Genomic DNA, 16643 nt, shown 5'->3' with positions numbered 1-16643 from the left:
CATGTCATTTCGAATATATAGATGCTACCATAAGTGATGCGAACTCTAATACTAAAAATATAATTTCATAGCAGTTCGTTCTTATTTAAAACACTTCCGTGGAGCTTAAGTGTGTGGGTTTCATTATGTGAGGAGTATAATAGACGTAATGACGATGATGGGATGATGATGTGACGATGGTGGTCGATGGTGACAATGACAATGATGGTTGATGATGATGATGATGGTGGTTGATGGTGACGATGACGATGGTGGTTGATGATGATGGTGACGATGGTGGTTGATGGTGACGATGATGATGACGACGGTGGTTGATGGTGACGATGACGATGATGGTTGATGATGATGACGATGGTGGTTGATGGCTGATGACGATGGTGGTTGATGGTGATGATGACGATGGTGGTTGATGATGATGATGACGATGACGATGGTGGTCGATGGTGACGATGACAATGACGATGTTGACGATGATGATATTGAGGATGTTGAGCATTTACCAATAAGAATCATTTACCAAGCACAAAATTGTTTTTGCGAGGCGGTGGTTAGTGTTAGAACCATGGAACTTTAGTTGCTGCCCTCTAGAAGCTTCCTGCAAGGTCCCATGTTAGCCTGCCGATCGTTTTTCATAGCGAAGTTTGGCAGCCATTCGATAACAGAAAGATGATAAGCCTGATGCAGCAAGTGTTAGCGACCCAAAGAAATCCAGGCTTGAGGATACAAGAATATAGTTCTGATGTTTGTGTTTTTATGGCAATAACCTGCTTTGAAATTTCTTTTGGCCCTGAAGCTCTTGGAAGACCGTTACTTTGCCTGGGTGGACTACGCATGATGGTGTCAAGGCTAATTTAAACAGAGTCTTTGAAAGAGCATCGCTAGATATCATCACATCATTTAATGCATATTCAGTGGTTGTAGCGCTTGTAACATGAATCCCATGAGACATTTTTTAGGGGGGAGAGGGCAGGCATCACAACTGGCATTGCCTTTGAGGTGCTAGTATTTCCTGGGCCTTGCACATCTAACAGCTTCTCTCCTTCCAACTCTGCGTTTTAGGTAACATAGAGTATAGCTGCCCTGCCACGAACGAATGTGAGATCACAAAGCGCAGACGAAAATCCTGCCAGGCTTGTCGCTTCATGAAGTGTTTAAAAGTGGGCATGCTGAAGGAAGGTAAGGCCCCTCGCCAGTCGCCCTGTGCTTTGGGCTGGGAATGGAGGAGGGGATGCACGAGGAATTAGGTAGATGTCATTCCCAGGAAGATCTGGGGTTACAGTAAGTACCCTGAATCCGACGGCAGAATGTTCCTTCTTTATACCCGCACTGCCTGGTACCCTGAGGCTAACGACTTGACATCCGCAGGAAAGGGCAGGTGGGACATGTCTGATGGGTGGCGGAGCGCACCAGGTATGTTTGGGCAGCTCTGGTTGTTTTCATCTTTATTTTTGCCAGAAGGCAGAGGACGGAGGACACCAGGAGGCTACTGTTATTGTCCTTTTGCATTTCTTCTCATTATTAGGTTCATAGAGAGCTATTTTCCCATCTTTATCGAGGTATAATTGACAAAGCTGATATTTAACGCGCATGGGTTGATGTTTTGGTATACATATATTTTGTAAAATAATTGCCACAATGTAGCTAATGAACATATCTATCACTTCATAAAGTTACCATTTTCTTTTTCTTAATTAAACTTAGATTTAAAGCCCTCTTTATTCTCTTCTAATCTTTTAGACTTATTTTCTATCATAAAGAGCTTGTAATAATAATATTAAAATAATTGCTTTCAGTTGGGGATAGAAGCAGAAAACACAAGATAATAACCATGAACGTGTATTCTGTGCCAAACAAATTGCCTGAACTCACACAGCTACATAGTCAGATCATAGAATTCATTCAACCCCGCCACCAGTATCAAAGGTCTTAAAACAGTTATATATTCCAGTGTGTCTGGTGCAACTAACATTTTAGCTTAGAGATAGAAATCGTTCTTTTCATCGGTAGCCCTAGATTTACTCTTTTTCCCTTAAATGTGTCTTTGTACATACGTGTGCTTTTATAGATCTGCATTTTCCATACTGCCTTTAGTTTTTCCTGTTTCCTTCTCTTCAGAAAATTTTCCAGAATAAATAAATGTGATAATTTTATAATGTAAGAAAATGAAAATGCTGTCATGGAAACTTGAAAGAAAAAGTAGGTAAACTGAATATTTAAATGGATAACTTCTATTAAGTCATAGGATATGCCTTGATCCTGGGGTCGGACCTATGAGTTTGTATATTTTGTGGTTAGTGGAGATTGCTGATTTTTAAACTCTCAGTCCAGACAGATCCAACTTTGTTCCCTAAGAGTGAACCAGAGCTTCAGTTAGGGATAGAAGTACCAGTCTCGTAACTGTTCCTCGTTTGTCTTATTCCAAAGTTTTTACTGTGTACCATGATATGGGAAGACAAGTAGATCAGATTATATCTGGGTGTAAGGAATTCCTGTTGGATTTCTCTGCCTCTTGTCCACTAAGAACTAACTCCTTCCTTGGGTGGGAACAAAGGGTCTCTCAAATTCTTCTCATCTTCAACTTGAAAAACACTATAAAAAACAAAAGTATATCTTTATAAGTAAAGCCTTCAGAAAAGGTAGCCAAGATATATTGCCAAGTAATACAAAAAGTTTTATAAAAATTTATATTTTAATAATCTACGTTAAAAAGAAAGGAGAAAGAATGGTAGAAGGCGACATAACCTCAGTGATATGTAGATAAAGATTTGTGGCAGTTTACACTGGTGAACAAAAATGAGGATGGGGAATGTGTACTTTTTTTTTCCCCCACTGTATATAGCCTTTGGTCCTATTAGGATTTTTCAGTTAACATGTTTTACATTTATATCCATTTGCTAAATATTTATTAAGCTTCCCCCATGTACCAGGCACTATTCTAGGCTCCAGTGAGAAAACAGTGAAAAAGACAGATATGGTTGCTCTTCCTAGTGACAACTTATACAAAAATGCCAGAAGGACAGTTTTGCAAAGGAAAACATACAAATAAAACCAAACAATAACAACCCCACCCACATGACGAAGAGTTTTCCTTTTTTGAGGCGAAAAACGCTGTCTTAGGAATTGCCTTAAACCCTATAGCAGAGTAACAAACTAAACATATTTCAGTGTGTAATGATCAGTAATTGACAGTTAATTCTTGGTCTATAAATTGCCACTTAGTTGAGCTATATAGAATCACACTAAATTTATGCTCATTTAAAAAGGCTTACGAGTTGGGAGTTAAGAAATCATTATTTTCAAAAAGCAAACCAATTTTTAAAAAAGTGTTATAAAAATAATATATTACCACTTTGTATTGAAGTGTTCTAGATTTGAATTTTATTTTCAAAACCTGGAATACATTGGGACATGCCTCTATTTCCAGGCAGATAGAATTTTTTATTGGTTTGATTTTACTACTACAATTTACTCAACTGTTTGTCCTTCTAGGTTTAAGAAGGAAGTAGAAAAAAATACTTTCCCGCTAAATAGTGTTCCCTATGATGGTTCTTAAGCAGGAACAATCGTGACTGAAGAGGTGTGAACTGTGTTTAATTAAACATTCTTGGTGAAAGTCCATGGGACAGTCCTTATCTATAATTCACACCTCTTCAGTTGCTGTTATCAAGCCTTTAGAGGGTCCATTTTCAAGGGAATTGCTGCCATGGCTGATATACTCATGTAATAATTTATTTCCCTTTACCCCTTATGCCCACTTTGATGGGGGAAAAAATCAGTTCTCTAAGATGGAGGGTTCTGAGTAAATATGGAATATTCTTTTTCTCTTGTACCTAAAAACTGCAGTGAAATATAGCGTTACACCCTGCATATAAATACACAATTATGTTTGGCCATCTCCTTGGCTCAAGACTTGCCTTCTGAGCCTGGAGAGAATGATACCGTCTTAAATGTATCTTTATGGATGGAGAGGGATTTCAGTCCCATGCAGTATGACAGACATCATGAGGCAGTAAATCTATTCAAATGTAAACCTGTTCAATTCAATTACCAGTCCATAATAAAATTTGCTGCTACATCCCCTGTGTTGACCACAGCAGTCCATTCAGGCTGATGGCACAGCAGGTCTGGAAATTGACAGACAAAATCTATTTAAACAAAAAACAACATTAGTTCTAAAATCTGAAATGAAATCGGATTTCAACAGCTTTGATGGGAACCTTCTTTCCTTTAACGGGTGTTCTTATTCAACTAGCCAAACGCATCTTAGATAAAGTGCTGCCTGAGGGAAATGAAGTTTTTATTAAAAGCGTGCTTTATAGAAAAATGAGATTTTTACACTCTTAAAAATAATAATCTTCAGTTTTACCGACTGCCATTGCTCCTAATGATAAAGAGTGCAAAGGGGAAGTGATGGCTTAGTGGGTAAACAATTCCGGTGAGATCACATTGAGCAAAATTAAATGCCGATCAGATATGCCTCCCCATTAGCCAGGGCCAGAACTAGATCTCAATGAACAACGTCTGATTTTAACATCGGAATTTTTGAATCAAAAAATTTTACCAGTTGAAACAGTCGTGTAGCGAGAACAGCAAAAGACCATTCTATAATAAAATTTCAAGAAGTACACTTAAAAAATGACACTTTGCTCAAATCCACGCAGTCGCACGATTCCGCATCCTGAAAAATAACACCCCCGCTTTTTCTTCTGGGCTGTAAGCCCCGCAGATGATGGCCAGCATTATTTTTTCGGCATCCCACCATACTGTATGTCAGAGAAAACCCATCTATTACAAGATATCTGGTCTCAACATCCCCCTTTCATTTTTTGCAGGTATTGCTTATTTGAAGGGAGAAACAAGACCTAATCAAGGTGCACCTATAAATCTGGTCAGGATTTATTTTTATTTTGATCTCTCTCCTTGGTTATTTAAAGGCTACTGCATGCTGTACTGGTTCCGTTTTCTCTCTTGTTAGTGGCCAACAGAGGCATTTTATGAAAGCAGTAGCTATTTAATAGGTATAGAATTCACCGATCAAAGGTGGAAGGGCTTTTTGCCGTTTATTACTCTGATGGGTTTCATCTTGGCAACTCAGGTATTTTCCTTTGACTCACAGATAAGAGCAAGATATCCACAGTGATATTCCCTCGCCAGGCCAGCCCGCATGCCGAAGTATGGAGGATCGTCTAGTTATTTCATGCCAAAAAACTGTGCTTTTTACTTTGCCTTAAAAAATGGTTACTTAACCTTTCTAATCTTCAGTTTCATCATCTGTAAAATGATGGTCACAGTAGTAGTATTTGCAAATAAAATGCTATGAATTTCCAGCAGGAGACTGCAGGTGAAGTGCTCAGCATCCCGTGTGGCTTAGTGTAAGGACTAGATCAACATTAGCTATTGTTTCTTAAGAGAGTATGGGTCAAGTGTTAGGGCCAGGTGGACCTAGCTGTGAGTTCTGGCTCTACCACCTTCTGGTCTTCAAAAAAGTTGTATCACTTTTACGAGTCAGCCTATTGCTTCAGCATATTAATTTGTAAATATAGGACTGATGGTAAAACTTATCTTGTGAAGTTTTGGTGACAACCAACACAGCTGATGCAGACACAGGGTCGGGTCTGGCACATGGTTAGTGAGTGACACTGTGAGCTAGGACCCGGACATCACGTATCGTATTGACTTGCTGGACTAACACGAATTCATGCAGAATGTATCATCCTTTGGTGATATCAATAATGTTAAGTGTCCTTTCCAAACTTTTCATAGAAGCACATCGATTCGTGAAAATTTGCTCAGAAATTTCGTGAGGAAATTTACTCTTTAATATCTGACCTTAAGTGAAGCAAAGAGATACAGGAGTATAAAAAGGAAAAAAAGGACTTCAACCCACTAAGAAGCTTTCACCACTCACGTTACAGGCGAAGAATGCCTTTCATTACTGGTTTAGATTCAGAATGAACTCATCCCTTTGTCTACCAAAGAAAATGGACAAATCGCATACCTTTAAAAATGTGCAAGAAAGAAATATCAAAAATTTAACCTGTTGGTATATTAAATTTTACTGAGGAAATTTTGATGTCAGAGCACAGTGGGAAAAAAATCAGAGATTGGAAATAAGTTTTAGTACAGCTCAATACATATTAACTGAGCTTTCTCCGTGTGTCTGGGAAAAGGTCGCGCTTTAGCTTTTAATTCTGATTTTTCCACTAACTAGCTTGTGATTTCAGGCAAGTCCATTCAATGCTGCTTCCACGTTCATGTGTGCAGGGAGCAGTTAGCCAACATTCTTTCTCATCCCTTCTATTCTAAGTTTTATCTGAAAATGATATAATGTCTCCAGAAATATACCAATAGGTGACATGAAGATACTTATATTTATGATGATGACGACAATATCTATGAGGTCAGAAACATAATGGGAACTATGTTTTGATAGACATGGCTAGTGAATCATGCTATTTTTTAAATTGTGTCTTAACTGAATAATTTTTGGATGCTTTTCATCTTTCTAGAAAAACAGGAAGTGTGTTATTTTTGTCAAAGTTAATAGAAGTGAGAGTTGAAGGAACAGTAGAGCAATTCATAAATATTTAAATACGTAGGAACCCGAAGTCTTCATTAGGCGTTTTTGCCTGTGTTTGAAAACTTTTTCTCTATATTTCTCCACAGTCCCTACCATCTCTTGAGAACATACTGAAGTGCAATCAGTAGAGTTTTATTTTTATGGGTGTCTGAAATCTCATCACAGATTGCTAGATTACTGCCAGTGAAATTTATGTGAAGTTTTGTTTTTATACTTTTTAAATAAAAATATCGACCCAAGTAGGGGAGGAGAAGAGCAACTTTACATAATTTTAAACACCTTCTGTATACTTCCTCTGGGGGGAGAAATGAATCATTCAAACAAACAAAATAAATAACATAGTTATATGATTTATTGATAACCTTGTTTGCTTTTCATATTTGATTCGACACCTTTAAAGTAAGCTTCTATTACAGAGGTGCGCAGTATTCCCCCATTTCTTAAAAGCCCGAAAAATACCAGCATATAGATTCTAGGTAGGCAATGTAAACGGGTGGCAAAATCGTGAGTCCTGTTCAGGCTAAAGTCAAAACAAAGGTTGAGAACCGTCATTTGGTATGTCTCCATTCAGTGTAGAAAGGGCACAGAATATTAAGGTTTTTTTCACTTCAAACCTCACCCAGTAGAGACCCTGGCTGTCAGCATCTCTTTAATCAGATATCAGATGAAGAATCCAAGCTTCAGAGAGTTTTCGTGGTTTACGCGTTGACCCATCGCAAATAAAGTAGGAATGGGATTAAAAGTCAGGTATGTCCTCTTCCCGGGCCCGTCCTGTATCTCTGTCGAGCTGTGTCACGGCCTTGACCAAACAAGGGATCTTTCCTGCTCCTGGCGATTGCCCACGTACTTAGCACGGCGGGCCAGTAGTGGGCCTGGAATATTCATCTGAGGGCGGAGGGAGTGGCAAAGAGTCCTGGCACCCCCAGGAAGCAGCGAGTTTATGGGATTAACGAAGTGTCTGTGCCTGAGGTATGCGTGTAAGTGGCATTCACAAGGAGGGGCCTTTTCCTCAGGATTCTGGTCGCAGGAAACCAGGTGTCTCACCTGGGGTTTGATGAGGCCACAGAGGATGCAGATCCATTCAGGAAGGGTCTCTGCAGGATACCTGAGCAGGCGAGAGTGATTGCGAATTGGAGAAGGCAATGTGTCTCAGGATGGCAAGATTTGAGACCCCGCATCGAGCAATACGTGTAGGTCTATTCATCTGGGTCAAGCTGAGTGAGTGTCTGTCCCTGGAGAGGTCCCTGGGACAGAAGTTAACCTAAAAAAGTAGGAGGGTCTCAAGCAACCTTTTGTTTTCATTCCTTGGTGGATCTCCAGTGTCTGAAAAGGGTCCTGTCCTCAATGCCCTGAGTAAATCCTGTGGCCTGGTAAATCGTCTTCAATCCATTACCGATTGCCAGTCTCTCTAGAATGCAAGGCCCTCATCCTTTGCTCTGCCTCACAGATGAACAGGGCCGACCAAAGGCTTAGGGACTCTTTGGATAGAAGAAAGGGTGGGAGTATACAGGTGGCGGTGACTCTTCTCCCACCTTAGAGGACTCTTTGTCCAGAGTTCCTATTTATTCTGAGCTCTCTCGTCACTATCCATAGGGTATACTTCCTATTTCTGCCCTTTACTGTAGAGAAGGCATTGTGTGGCAGGTCCTTCATTTAGGATGCGGGAAGTCCTTCATTTAGGATGGTTCGACTTACTATTTTTTGAATTTGCGATGATATGAAAATGATACACAGTCAGGAGAAACCATACTTTGAATTTTGAGTTTGGATATTTTCCCGGGCCAGCAATAGGTGGTATGATCTTCTCTCGTGATGCTGGACAGCGACAGCGAGCTCAGTTCCTGGTCAGCCACGCGATCACAAGGGCCAGCAACCGACACTCTGCAGTATATCCGCTGTGTCAGATAATTTTGCCCAACTGTGGGCAAATGTTACACGTCTAAGGCGGGCTAGGCTCAGCTACGATGTTTGGTAGGTTCGGTGATTAAAAACATTTTCGACTGATGATATTTTCAACTTACGACGGGTTCATCAGGACAAAACCCCATCGTCATTCGAGGAGCGTTTGTATATGAGACAGCACAGATTTATTCATTGAGCTGCCATTACTTCTCACCGATCAGTTGTCTCGAGCCCCTAGGATATAAAGAAAAATTATCGCAGAACTGTTTTTGCTGCATCCACAGCTTGTGTCTTGATTTATATATGGCAGTGGGAACTCCGAGGGTCCTTTGGGTTTTCCCTATCAGCAGGAGGAGCAAAGACCAACTTACTTGTCTAATTACCCTTCTGTTTCGTATCTTCCCCTTTAATAAAATGTTCATTTAAAAGATGTAGCATTTTCTGGGTAGGTTCTCTTTAAAAAAATATAAAGCTACTCAGGTCATTTCATAACAAGCAGCTGTGTTTTTGCTTACTTAAAAAAAAAAAAAACTGCTTGGTACAATTTATCCTAACAAAATATCTTTTGTAAAAACCTCTGAAGGAGACATTGCCAAGGTGAATTTTTTTTTTTTTTTTCCTCAAGTCTAATATCATTATGCTGCCAAGTCGAAAACAGAAATTATCGGTAGGGAAATTTGGGTTCTTACTGCCTTCAAAAAGCAGAACAAAGAAAAGGAGAAAGCTTTAATGGTATTCAAGGAAAATATTTCTGTGTTAGATGACAGTTAACAGAACGCCACTGACCTCACTGGTATTCTTTGCCCTCTCCATTGTAATACTATCCTAAGACGCTCTCTCATTAATGCAGAGTGTTAAACAAAACTCCCGAGTTATCATATAAGCATTCGCAAAGAGCTCCTTCTTTGTGAGCTCTGTCTTGACATTAAGCCGTTGGGGAATATTTTTAAGGTGCCACAAAAAGTTATTTCATGTACAGATACCGCATTACCAGCTGGTGATTGATTTTTTTTTTTTTTTGTCATGCTTTGTTGATACGAAACTTGAATAGTCTGACTTGAAAATGAATAGCAAAGATTTTGCAGGTGAAAGTCATCACACATATTGAGAGCTTAATATACATCAGCCTATGTGCTATGCGCTTTAGTTGGATTTTAATTTTTTTTTTTTTTTTTTGCTAATCCTTGCATTGAGACCCAGGGGTGGGTATTTTCCCATCTCACAGAGGAAATGGAAGCTCACAGAGATGATGTTACTTGCCAGAGTTCTCACAGCGATTTGTGTGGTGGTGTCTGGATTTTATAGGAGGCCTGTGCTCTATTTGTTTCACGGAGTTTTTCTTTGTGAACTGTAGAAATATTCCAGTATATACTTGGCTTGGGATTCTTCAGAGGCTGTGAGTATTAGGAGATAAGTGAGCTCTTAAAAGATTACTTAAGTAAACCATTTTTCTCCCCCTTTTTAGACCAGGCTTCACTTCACTGCTTTGAGTTTTTCACTTACTGTCCAGAGACGGAATGAACTGGGCTGGAAGGCAGGAAGTTTTCTGGGGACCGTGAGAGAGGGTAAGAAGTCCAAGTATGATGTGGGGCTTAGACTAGACTGTCTTTCGAGGTGACTTCCCACCCTGAAATCCTTGGGTTCCCAACGTAAACTTTGGAAAAACTTGCCAGCTATAAACTGTGTGAATAAACATCAGCTACACTCATACCATTCGTTTCCGAGGAACCTGATTTTAGGGTCTCCGTTTTTGTGAAACAGTGCATGGCATCTTATTTAAGTCCAAACTGGAGCGTAGAGGAACATTTTGCCTTGTGGCATGATTTTACTCTCCGGTTTCAGGTTTTAGAAAGTGAACTTCAAAACAAAATCCTTTGTCAGTTTTGCCTTTGTAGAGAGGAGCGAATTTGATTAACTGGCTTTGAGCACAAGTTGCCTCAGTCGTTTCGAAAATATGGCCATCGTGTACTACGGGGGCGTTACAATCTTATCTGTTTTTATAAATAGGAAAAATCAAAGTACTAATGTGTAGAGATTCGCCCACAACTCTGTATGGCATCCACGTGGATCTGAGACCATCGCATAGCCCCTCCGCACATTTTTCTGGGTTTCTTTGACAATTTTACATTTGTATTTTTCAAAAACAACTAACATGTTGTAAATGAAATAGATTCTCTGACGTGGATTTACCAGACGCAGCACCGACAGTTATTTGAATGGAATAAATCTACCCTCATCGCATCTGCGTTAGAGAGGACGGAAAGACTGAAATTATAAGAAATTGTTCCTTTAGATCCCTTCCTCCCACTCTAATTGGAATACTATTAAAAGTTAATCATATATTCGATTGTTCCCATTTGTCATTTCCATTTGTGAACTTGACATAGGAAGCCGGCAGTTATCTAATGCGCTGCAGATTTTTATTCCTTTTGGATTATTAAAAAAAAAAAAAATCCCCAATGGATTTCGCCCCCAGTGGGGAAAAACCTGCTTCAACATTTGCTCGTCCACTGAAAGTCCAGTGACACCACAGTAAGTGGTGAGGGAGGAGGGGGACCTCCCCCAGCCGTATCGGAATCCAAGGTGCAATTTTATTCCACTGGCCTCCAAACAACAGATTTTGGCTCCTTTTCACCACTGCACATATATATCAGCGTGTTACTGATTTATGACATCACGCCTCAATTTAATGCAAAGGAATTCTGGTATTCATTTGAATGAGGCTCATTTTCTAAAGTGCTTCCTGGTTTTATTTCATTTGGGCACTATTCCTAATGTGCTAGTTACCTTTTTTTTGTTGTGAGGACTATGCATCGTTCTACTCCATCCGCATCGTATCCGGTATCATGCGTGATGTTGTTCATTCCTAAGTCGCCCTCGAATGAAAGTGAACACTGGTCATTTCTGGAGAGACTGTTCTGCAGTTTTGTCTCTCTCTTGCTTAGTAGGTTGCATAGCCACCAACCAGCTTCCCTAAGGCAAGCTGTCTGCAAAGGAACAAGCCAGCTGGCTTGGCCAAGGTTGATCAATGATGAGAGGCAGGCTGGGTTCCAGGTTCACAAAAGCCACTCAGTGGAGAGTAGGTCAGCGGCTTCCCCAAAGCCAGTTAGCTGGCAGAAGTCTGAGGTGCCTGGTGCTAGCCAAATTCCCTGAGCCTGATGGTACTGGTGGGGAGTCCATCCTTGGGCTTCCTGGCAAGCCAGACTTAAGTGAATGGCAGATTGTGCTATCTGAGAGCCAGTGCGGCTTCGTGGCTACTGGAACAAATATCAAGGACCTGCCACTCCCACTCGGCCGTGGTACCAGGTAGACTGCACAGCCCAGGCTCAGCCCTGACAGGTTCGCAGAGGCGATGGCTTTCAGCTGATCATCCACATCATCAGTTTGTTTTGACCCGACTTCAGCTTAAATGCTTTTGTACAGTTGACATGCATATGAATCACACCATTAAAAGAGCTCCACGTGGAAACGGTGTAGGAGGCAGGAAGCGTTCTAGAGACCTTTGCCAGGAGTGCTAGGATGCCTGCTGTTTTACTGCCCTGATTGTAACAGCCTCTTCTTTTATAGATGACCGTGGGGATACAATAGGACCTCTGGCAGAACCCCAAAGGGAGGGTTTCTTAGCAATCACCCTTTGCTTAACCTGTTTCCCCAAAGATTATGTGAATCTGGGATCATAATCTCTTCCCTATTTTTCTTGACTATTATCTTTTCACCAATTCAGTCCGCCTTACATAGGCTGTGCAGTCATCATTTTAAGATGCCTGGACTATTTTACTAGAGTTTTTAGGTATTTTGGGGATGTGGGGAATTTAAGTAGAATATGTACAAATGAGGCAATTTCCATTTCCTCGTTTAACTTAGCATATGTTTCTGCTTAGATCTGTACTAATTTCCAGTTCTGTTTCTCAATTCCAGTCAGCGCGTTTCTCTCTTGGGAGGTTGAGTCTGTTTTGCCTGCAGCTTCTCCGTTCTCAGCTCTTAAGTGTTTTCCTTGAGGCCACCTGAGCCCTTATGTCGTGGCTTCTCCCTGGACCGTCCAATTAATTTTCCCCAACTAAACTTCTCCCTCATGAGTTACTCTTTGGGGGCACACAGCTTGCTTTTTCTTTCCCTCCGGTGCTCACCCCGCCCCCGTCCCTGTTGCTCTCTTTCAACTTCTTTTTTTTTTTTTTGTTCCAGAATTTCGCCTAAAAGCAAAGTTTCTTCGCAACTGTAGCGAGTGGCCATTTGGTGATTCTCAAGCTTGTGACCTCCACAGTGATCCCCTCCCCCTCCCCCTCTCATGGATTCACCTCTCTGGTCTCTGACACATTTATCTCCAGGCCTATTAAGTCTCTTCAGTATCAACATTATCATAATCATTAGTATGTTTGAAGCCAATTAAATGGCAATTACTCTGACCTTAGCTAGTCTTAGGTTATTATCAATTCATGCATAATTTGGAAATATTTGGAAGGAAAGTAGAGTCTGGCCTTATGGTGTGATCTGTGTAAATATTTTTATCTGCTAGCCGAGAAATACACCCCATTCTTTATAACGTCTTGAGAGGGGGTTAGGTTATTCCTCCAGGAGCTACTTATGGTTCCGAGATGATACATATTTGTCAGGCTCATCTCCAAACATTTATTTATCCACCCATTCAACGAATACTTTTTGAGGCACAGCTTTGTACCCACTCACTTGGTTAAGTGCCAGAGATTAAAAGTGAACATGACAGACAAGTCTTTGCCCACATGGAGTTGCAATTATATAGATGACTTAGAATGACATAGATTTCTCCTACCTCTGAATTTCACCAGCGTTTATATGGTTTCATGCAATTTAGCATTCTAACTTCATGTTTTCCACAGAAGGAAGTAGAGTGTAAAGAAAAAAAGCTAGGTTTCTCAGATCAGGTAAAGGCTGTGACTATTGATTGAATCCTTGAAATGCGTTTAACGCAACTGAAGAATTGCATTTTTAACTTTAGTTAAATAGCCTCCACGTGGCTGGTGACTGTTGGACAGTGCAGAAATGGAATCTGGTTTCAATATAGACTTTAGTACTTACTAGCTGTGTTACCTCAAGCAAGTTACTTTACCCTTTTCAAGCCTTATCTATAAAATGGGGGTTGTAATTACAACTTGAGCAGAGGGTTGTTTTGAGTTTTGAATAAGGTCCTAGATGTACTATTTTTGGCACATCACCTGGTAAACAATAAGCACTCGGGAGGTATTAAGCATTAGTATTAATTTTTAGTGTTCTGTTCGTTTAGTATGTGTTATAGAGAAAAGCGTAAACTACTTGAGAACAGGGACTTAGTTTATATTTAGTTCTTTATGGTACTTGGCATCTTAACGATTACATAGAAGGTGCTCAATAAAATATAACTGATTAGTTTCTTTTTTTTTTTTTTTAGCCTACTTTATAGCAGGCTTTTAGTTACATTATGAAAACGAGTACAGGAATAATTTTGTCATAAATACTGATTTTAGAAACAATTCAAGGGCTATCATCATATATAAATTAGTTCTACATTTCCCTTTATGTGTGTGTGACGACAACAGAATTGTATTCAGAAGTCATGTTGTATTGAATTTACGTTGAATACCCGGACAATATATCAATTGGCATATCCTGAGTCAAAAAAGAGAAAAAAAAGAAGGAGAAATGACATTGTCTTCTTTCTTCTCCATAGACATTTGATAAGTCAGTGAATAGAAATGAGAAAACCGAGACCTGTTTTAAATAACTTGGCGTAAATAACTTGCCTAAGATCAGACAACTAGGGAACGGCAAAGCCAGGACTCCGTCTGGATTCTCAGACTCCGAAGCCCATACGCTGTGCCGATCTTCATAAAGAAGTCATTGGTTCACCTCGTTGTTAGTTAATCTTCCCAGAGCGTCAAGAGGAGAAATACCGTTTCCTTCACACGGGAGACACTGGTCTCTGCTATTCCTTCCTTTTATGAGCAAAGAGACCTTTCTTGCAGTCAGTGCTTTTTGGTGCCAGAGCTGTTAGAATCCCAGCATCATTCCTTGTTGTAGATGCTCTAAAACAAAAGAGCTAGGCAGTAACAGAGATGCTTTCTGATTTCTGTGAATATTGCTCTCTGCGGGACCACGATATTATTCCATAAAGTTTCTGTGTAGAATAGTTCTCTTTTCTTGGAAATAGTTTGAATAACGTTGAAACCACTGATATTTCTGAGCAGCACCCCTTCCGTGTAGACAATCAGAGGCTATTGTTTAGCAGAGAAGACCCCCAGCGCCCAGCGTCTGTCCCCAAGGGGCAGCGCAGGTCATTGTCTGTTGATTTCGTTTTCAATTCGTAGCATCACTTTCATGCTCCGCAGTCAACAGGTCCAAATTCGCAATCTGTGAACAAGTGTATTTCTCAACGCTCCTGTATATGCCTGGAAGTCTCCCCAGAAGTCATTAATTAGGATCTGGAGGGGATAGCGTAGAAAAATAAAGCTTCGCTAATGGTGGCAAAGTAAAAGGCACAGAAATTCAGTTCAAACGCCGTGCGCCTAAGAAATGCTAGAGGATCTCCCGGTTCCCTCACAAATCTCTAACTATTTGGTTATGTGCTCCAGCAGAGAACATCTATCACGCGTTTTGTGAAGGTAGCAAGAACAGAATCCCCCACCTTTTGCAAGGAATTTTCCTTCTATCTGTGTGTCACTCGGGACCTGGCCTCTTTGAGCGTCTCCGACCTTAGAAAGCTAGGAATTCTTCTTCAGCTTCCTTACTTCACTTGTAGTTACGGAATCTGATGCATTGATTTGAACTGGAAACCCAGGAAGAGACAGCGCTGTAGTCAGCTGAGCTCCGAGCGGTCCTGGGAGACCAGTCATTTGCACATCGGGCACCAGCTAATGGGCCAGGGAGGCAGAGGTGAGTTGAGGGGTCTTCACTACTGTCTTCCCCTCACAGTGAGAGAGAACGCTGATAAAAAGTCTTGCAACGTGAAGTGCTAAGGCACCTGAACCTTATCTTTTATTTTTATTTTTTTTTTAAGGCTTTTACTTTCATTTTTCTTCACGGCTAGTTTAAAGAAATTCAGGCCTGTGGAAAGGAGAGGAGAAAATATAGGAATCATTAGTTTCCTCTCACCTTGCAAAATTCCAGTAGGTAGCGTGATACCTTTCAAAGGCAAGGGCTTAATGTATTTGCAAAATAAAGATCGTACATTTGGAATTGTATTATAAACACACCATTCTACATTGCATATTACTAAGATTGTGGAATTTGTTCATAGACAGCTCAGAGTTTCTGTTAAATTGCCAGTTATTAGCATATTTCTTAATATCCGTAGCCTCCTTTTCTTTATCATATAATGACGATGATAATAATAATGTCTATTATAGAGTTTACTGCGAGAATTAAATAAGATAATGTATTTGAAATACTTAGCACAATGCCTGCCAAATATAAGTCCTCGGCAAACGTGACCTATTATCATAATCATCATTACTGTCATCACTATTATTTTGTTGTCCAGGTGTTCATGACACTGACTAGGTAAAGCGAAACAGATCGGTTCTGCTCGGTCTCAAATGTCATCTTTCTGGAATTTTTTTTTCTTTTTCCCCCTCCGAAGTGACCGAGTGCTGTGCTCACAGCGGGCCTGGGTTGTCCTCACACTGCTGCTCTCCATGACTCACTGGGGTCAGAGGTCCCGATCAAGCTCTGTGTGACTCCAGCCTGAGACCCTTTCCTGTGCTCAGGAGAGCGGAAGGTGACAGGCGGGGTCAGCAGAAACTGCCAGAATCACAGGGACCCCTCCGTGGGCTGTGATGGGGACAGCAGGGAAGTCTGTCATGGAGCAGAACAAATGACCTTGACTCCATGGACTCCCTTCTCATCCAGGTCGTTGCTAACTTTTTCCAGAGCGCGATTTGTGGCATCTCCAGTTACTTTTGTACGTGCTAGTGTGTTCGCGCCATTCCACTTTTTCAGGATAAACACTGTTATGAGTCACGAGTGAAGAAAGGCTTCAACCTCCACCTAGAACTTTTAACAACGGTGTGATCCCGTAACAACTGTTCTGTTACAGGTTTTTTATTTTTGCGTTTTTTCTTTTTCAGGTCGCTAATCCACTTGGGTTTAAAGTCGTTGTAGGTCCCTTGGAACCTGTGAGCTGGTCTCCGGTTCTGCCCCAAAGCCATCATTC

At 40.7% G+C, this 16643-nt stretch overlaps 1 protein-coding gene across 3 annotated transcripts in view; it reads left to right on the top strand.

Moving 5' to 3' along the window:
* The window catches only part of ESRRG (estrogen related receptor gamma), a 412482-nt gene that overhangs the window by 273451 nt on the left and 122388 nt on the right, over positions 1 to 16643 (top strand). For all 3 annotated transcript variants that reach the window (XM_006916223.2, XM_025049855.1, XM_025049854.1), the window contains one exon: positions 1060 to 1176. In XM_006916223.2, coding sequence (XP_006916285.1) covers positions 1060 to 1176 — 117 coding nt within the window. The remainder of the gene's footprint in view (positions 1 to 1059; positions 1177 to 16643) is intronic.

Source organism: Pteropus alecto, unplaced genomic scaffold (genome assembly GCF_000325575.1).
Source record: "Pteropus alecto unplaced genomic scaffold, ASM32557v1 scaffold65, whole genome shotgun sequence".
In the NCBI taxonomy this organism is placed as follows: domain Eukaryota; kingdom Metazoa; phylum Chordata; class Mammalia; order Chiroptera; family Pteropodidae; genus Pteropus; species Pteropus alecto.
This window is presented reverse-complemented; position numbering and strand designations above follow the sequence as displayed.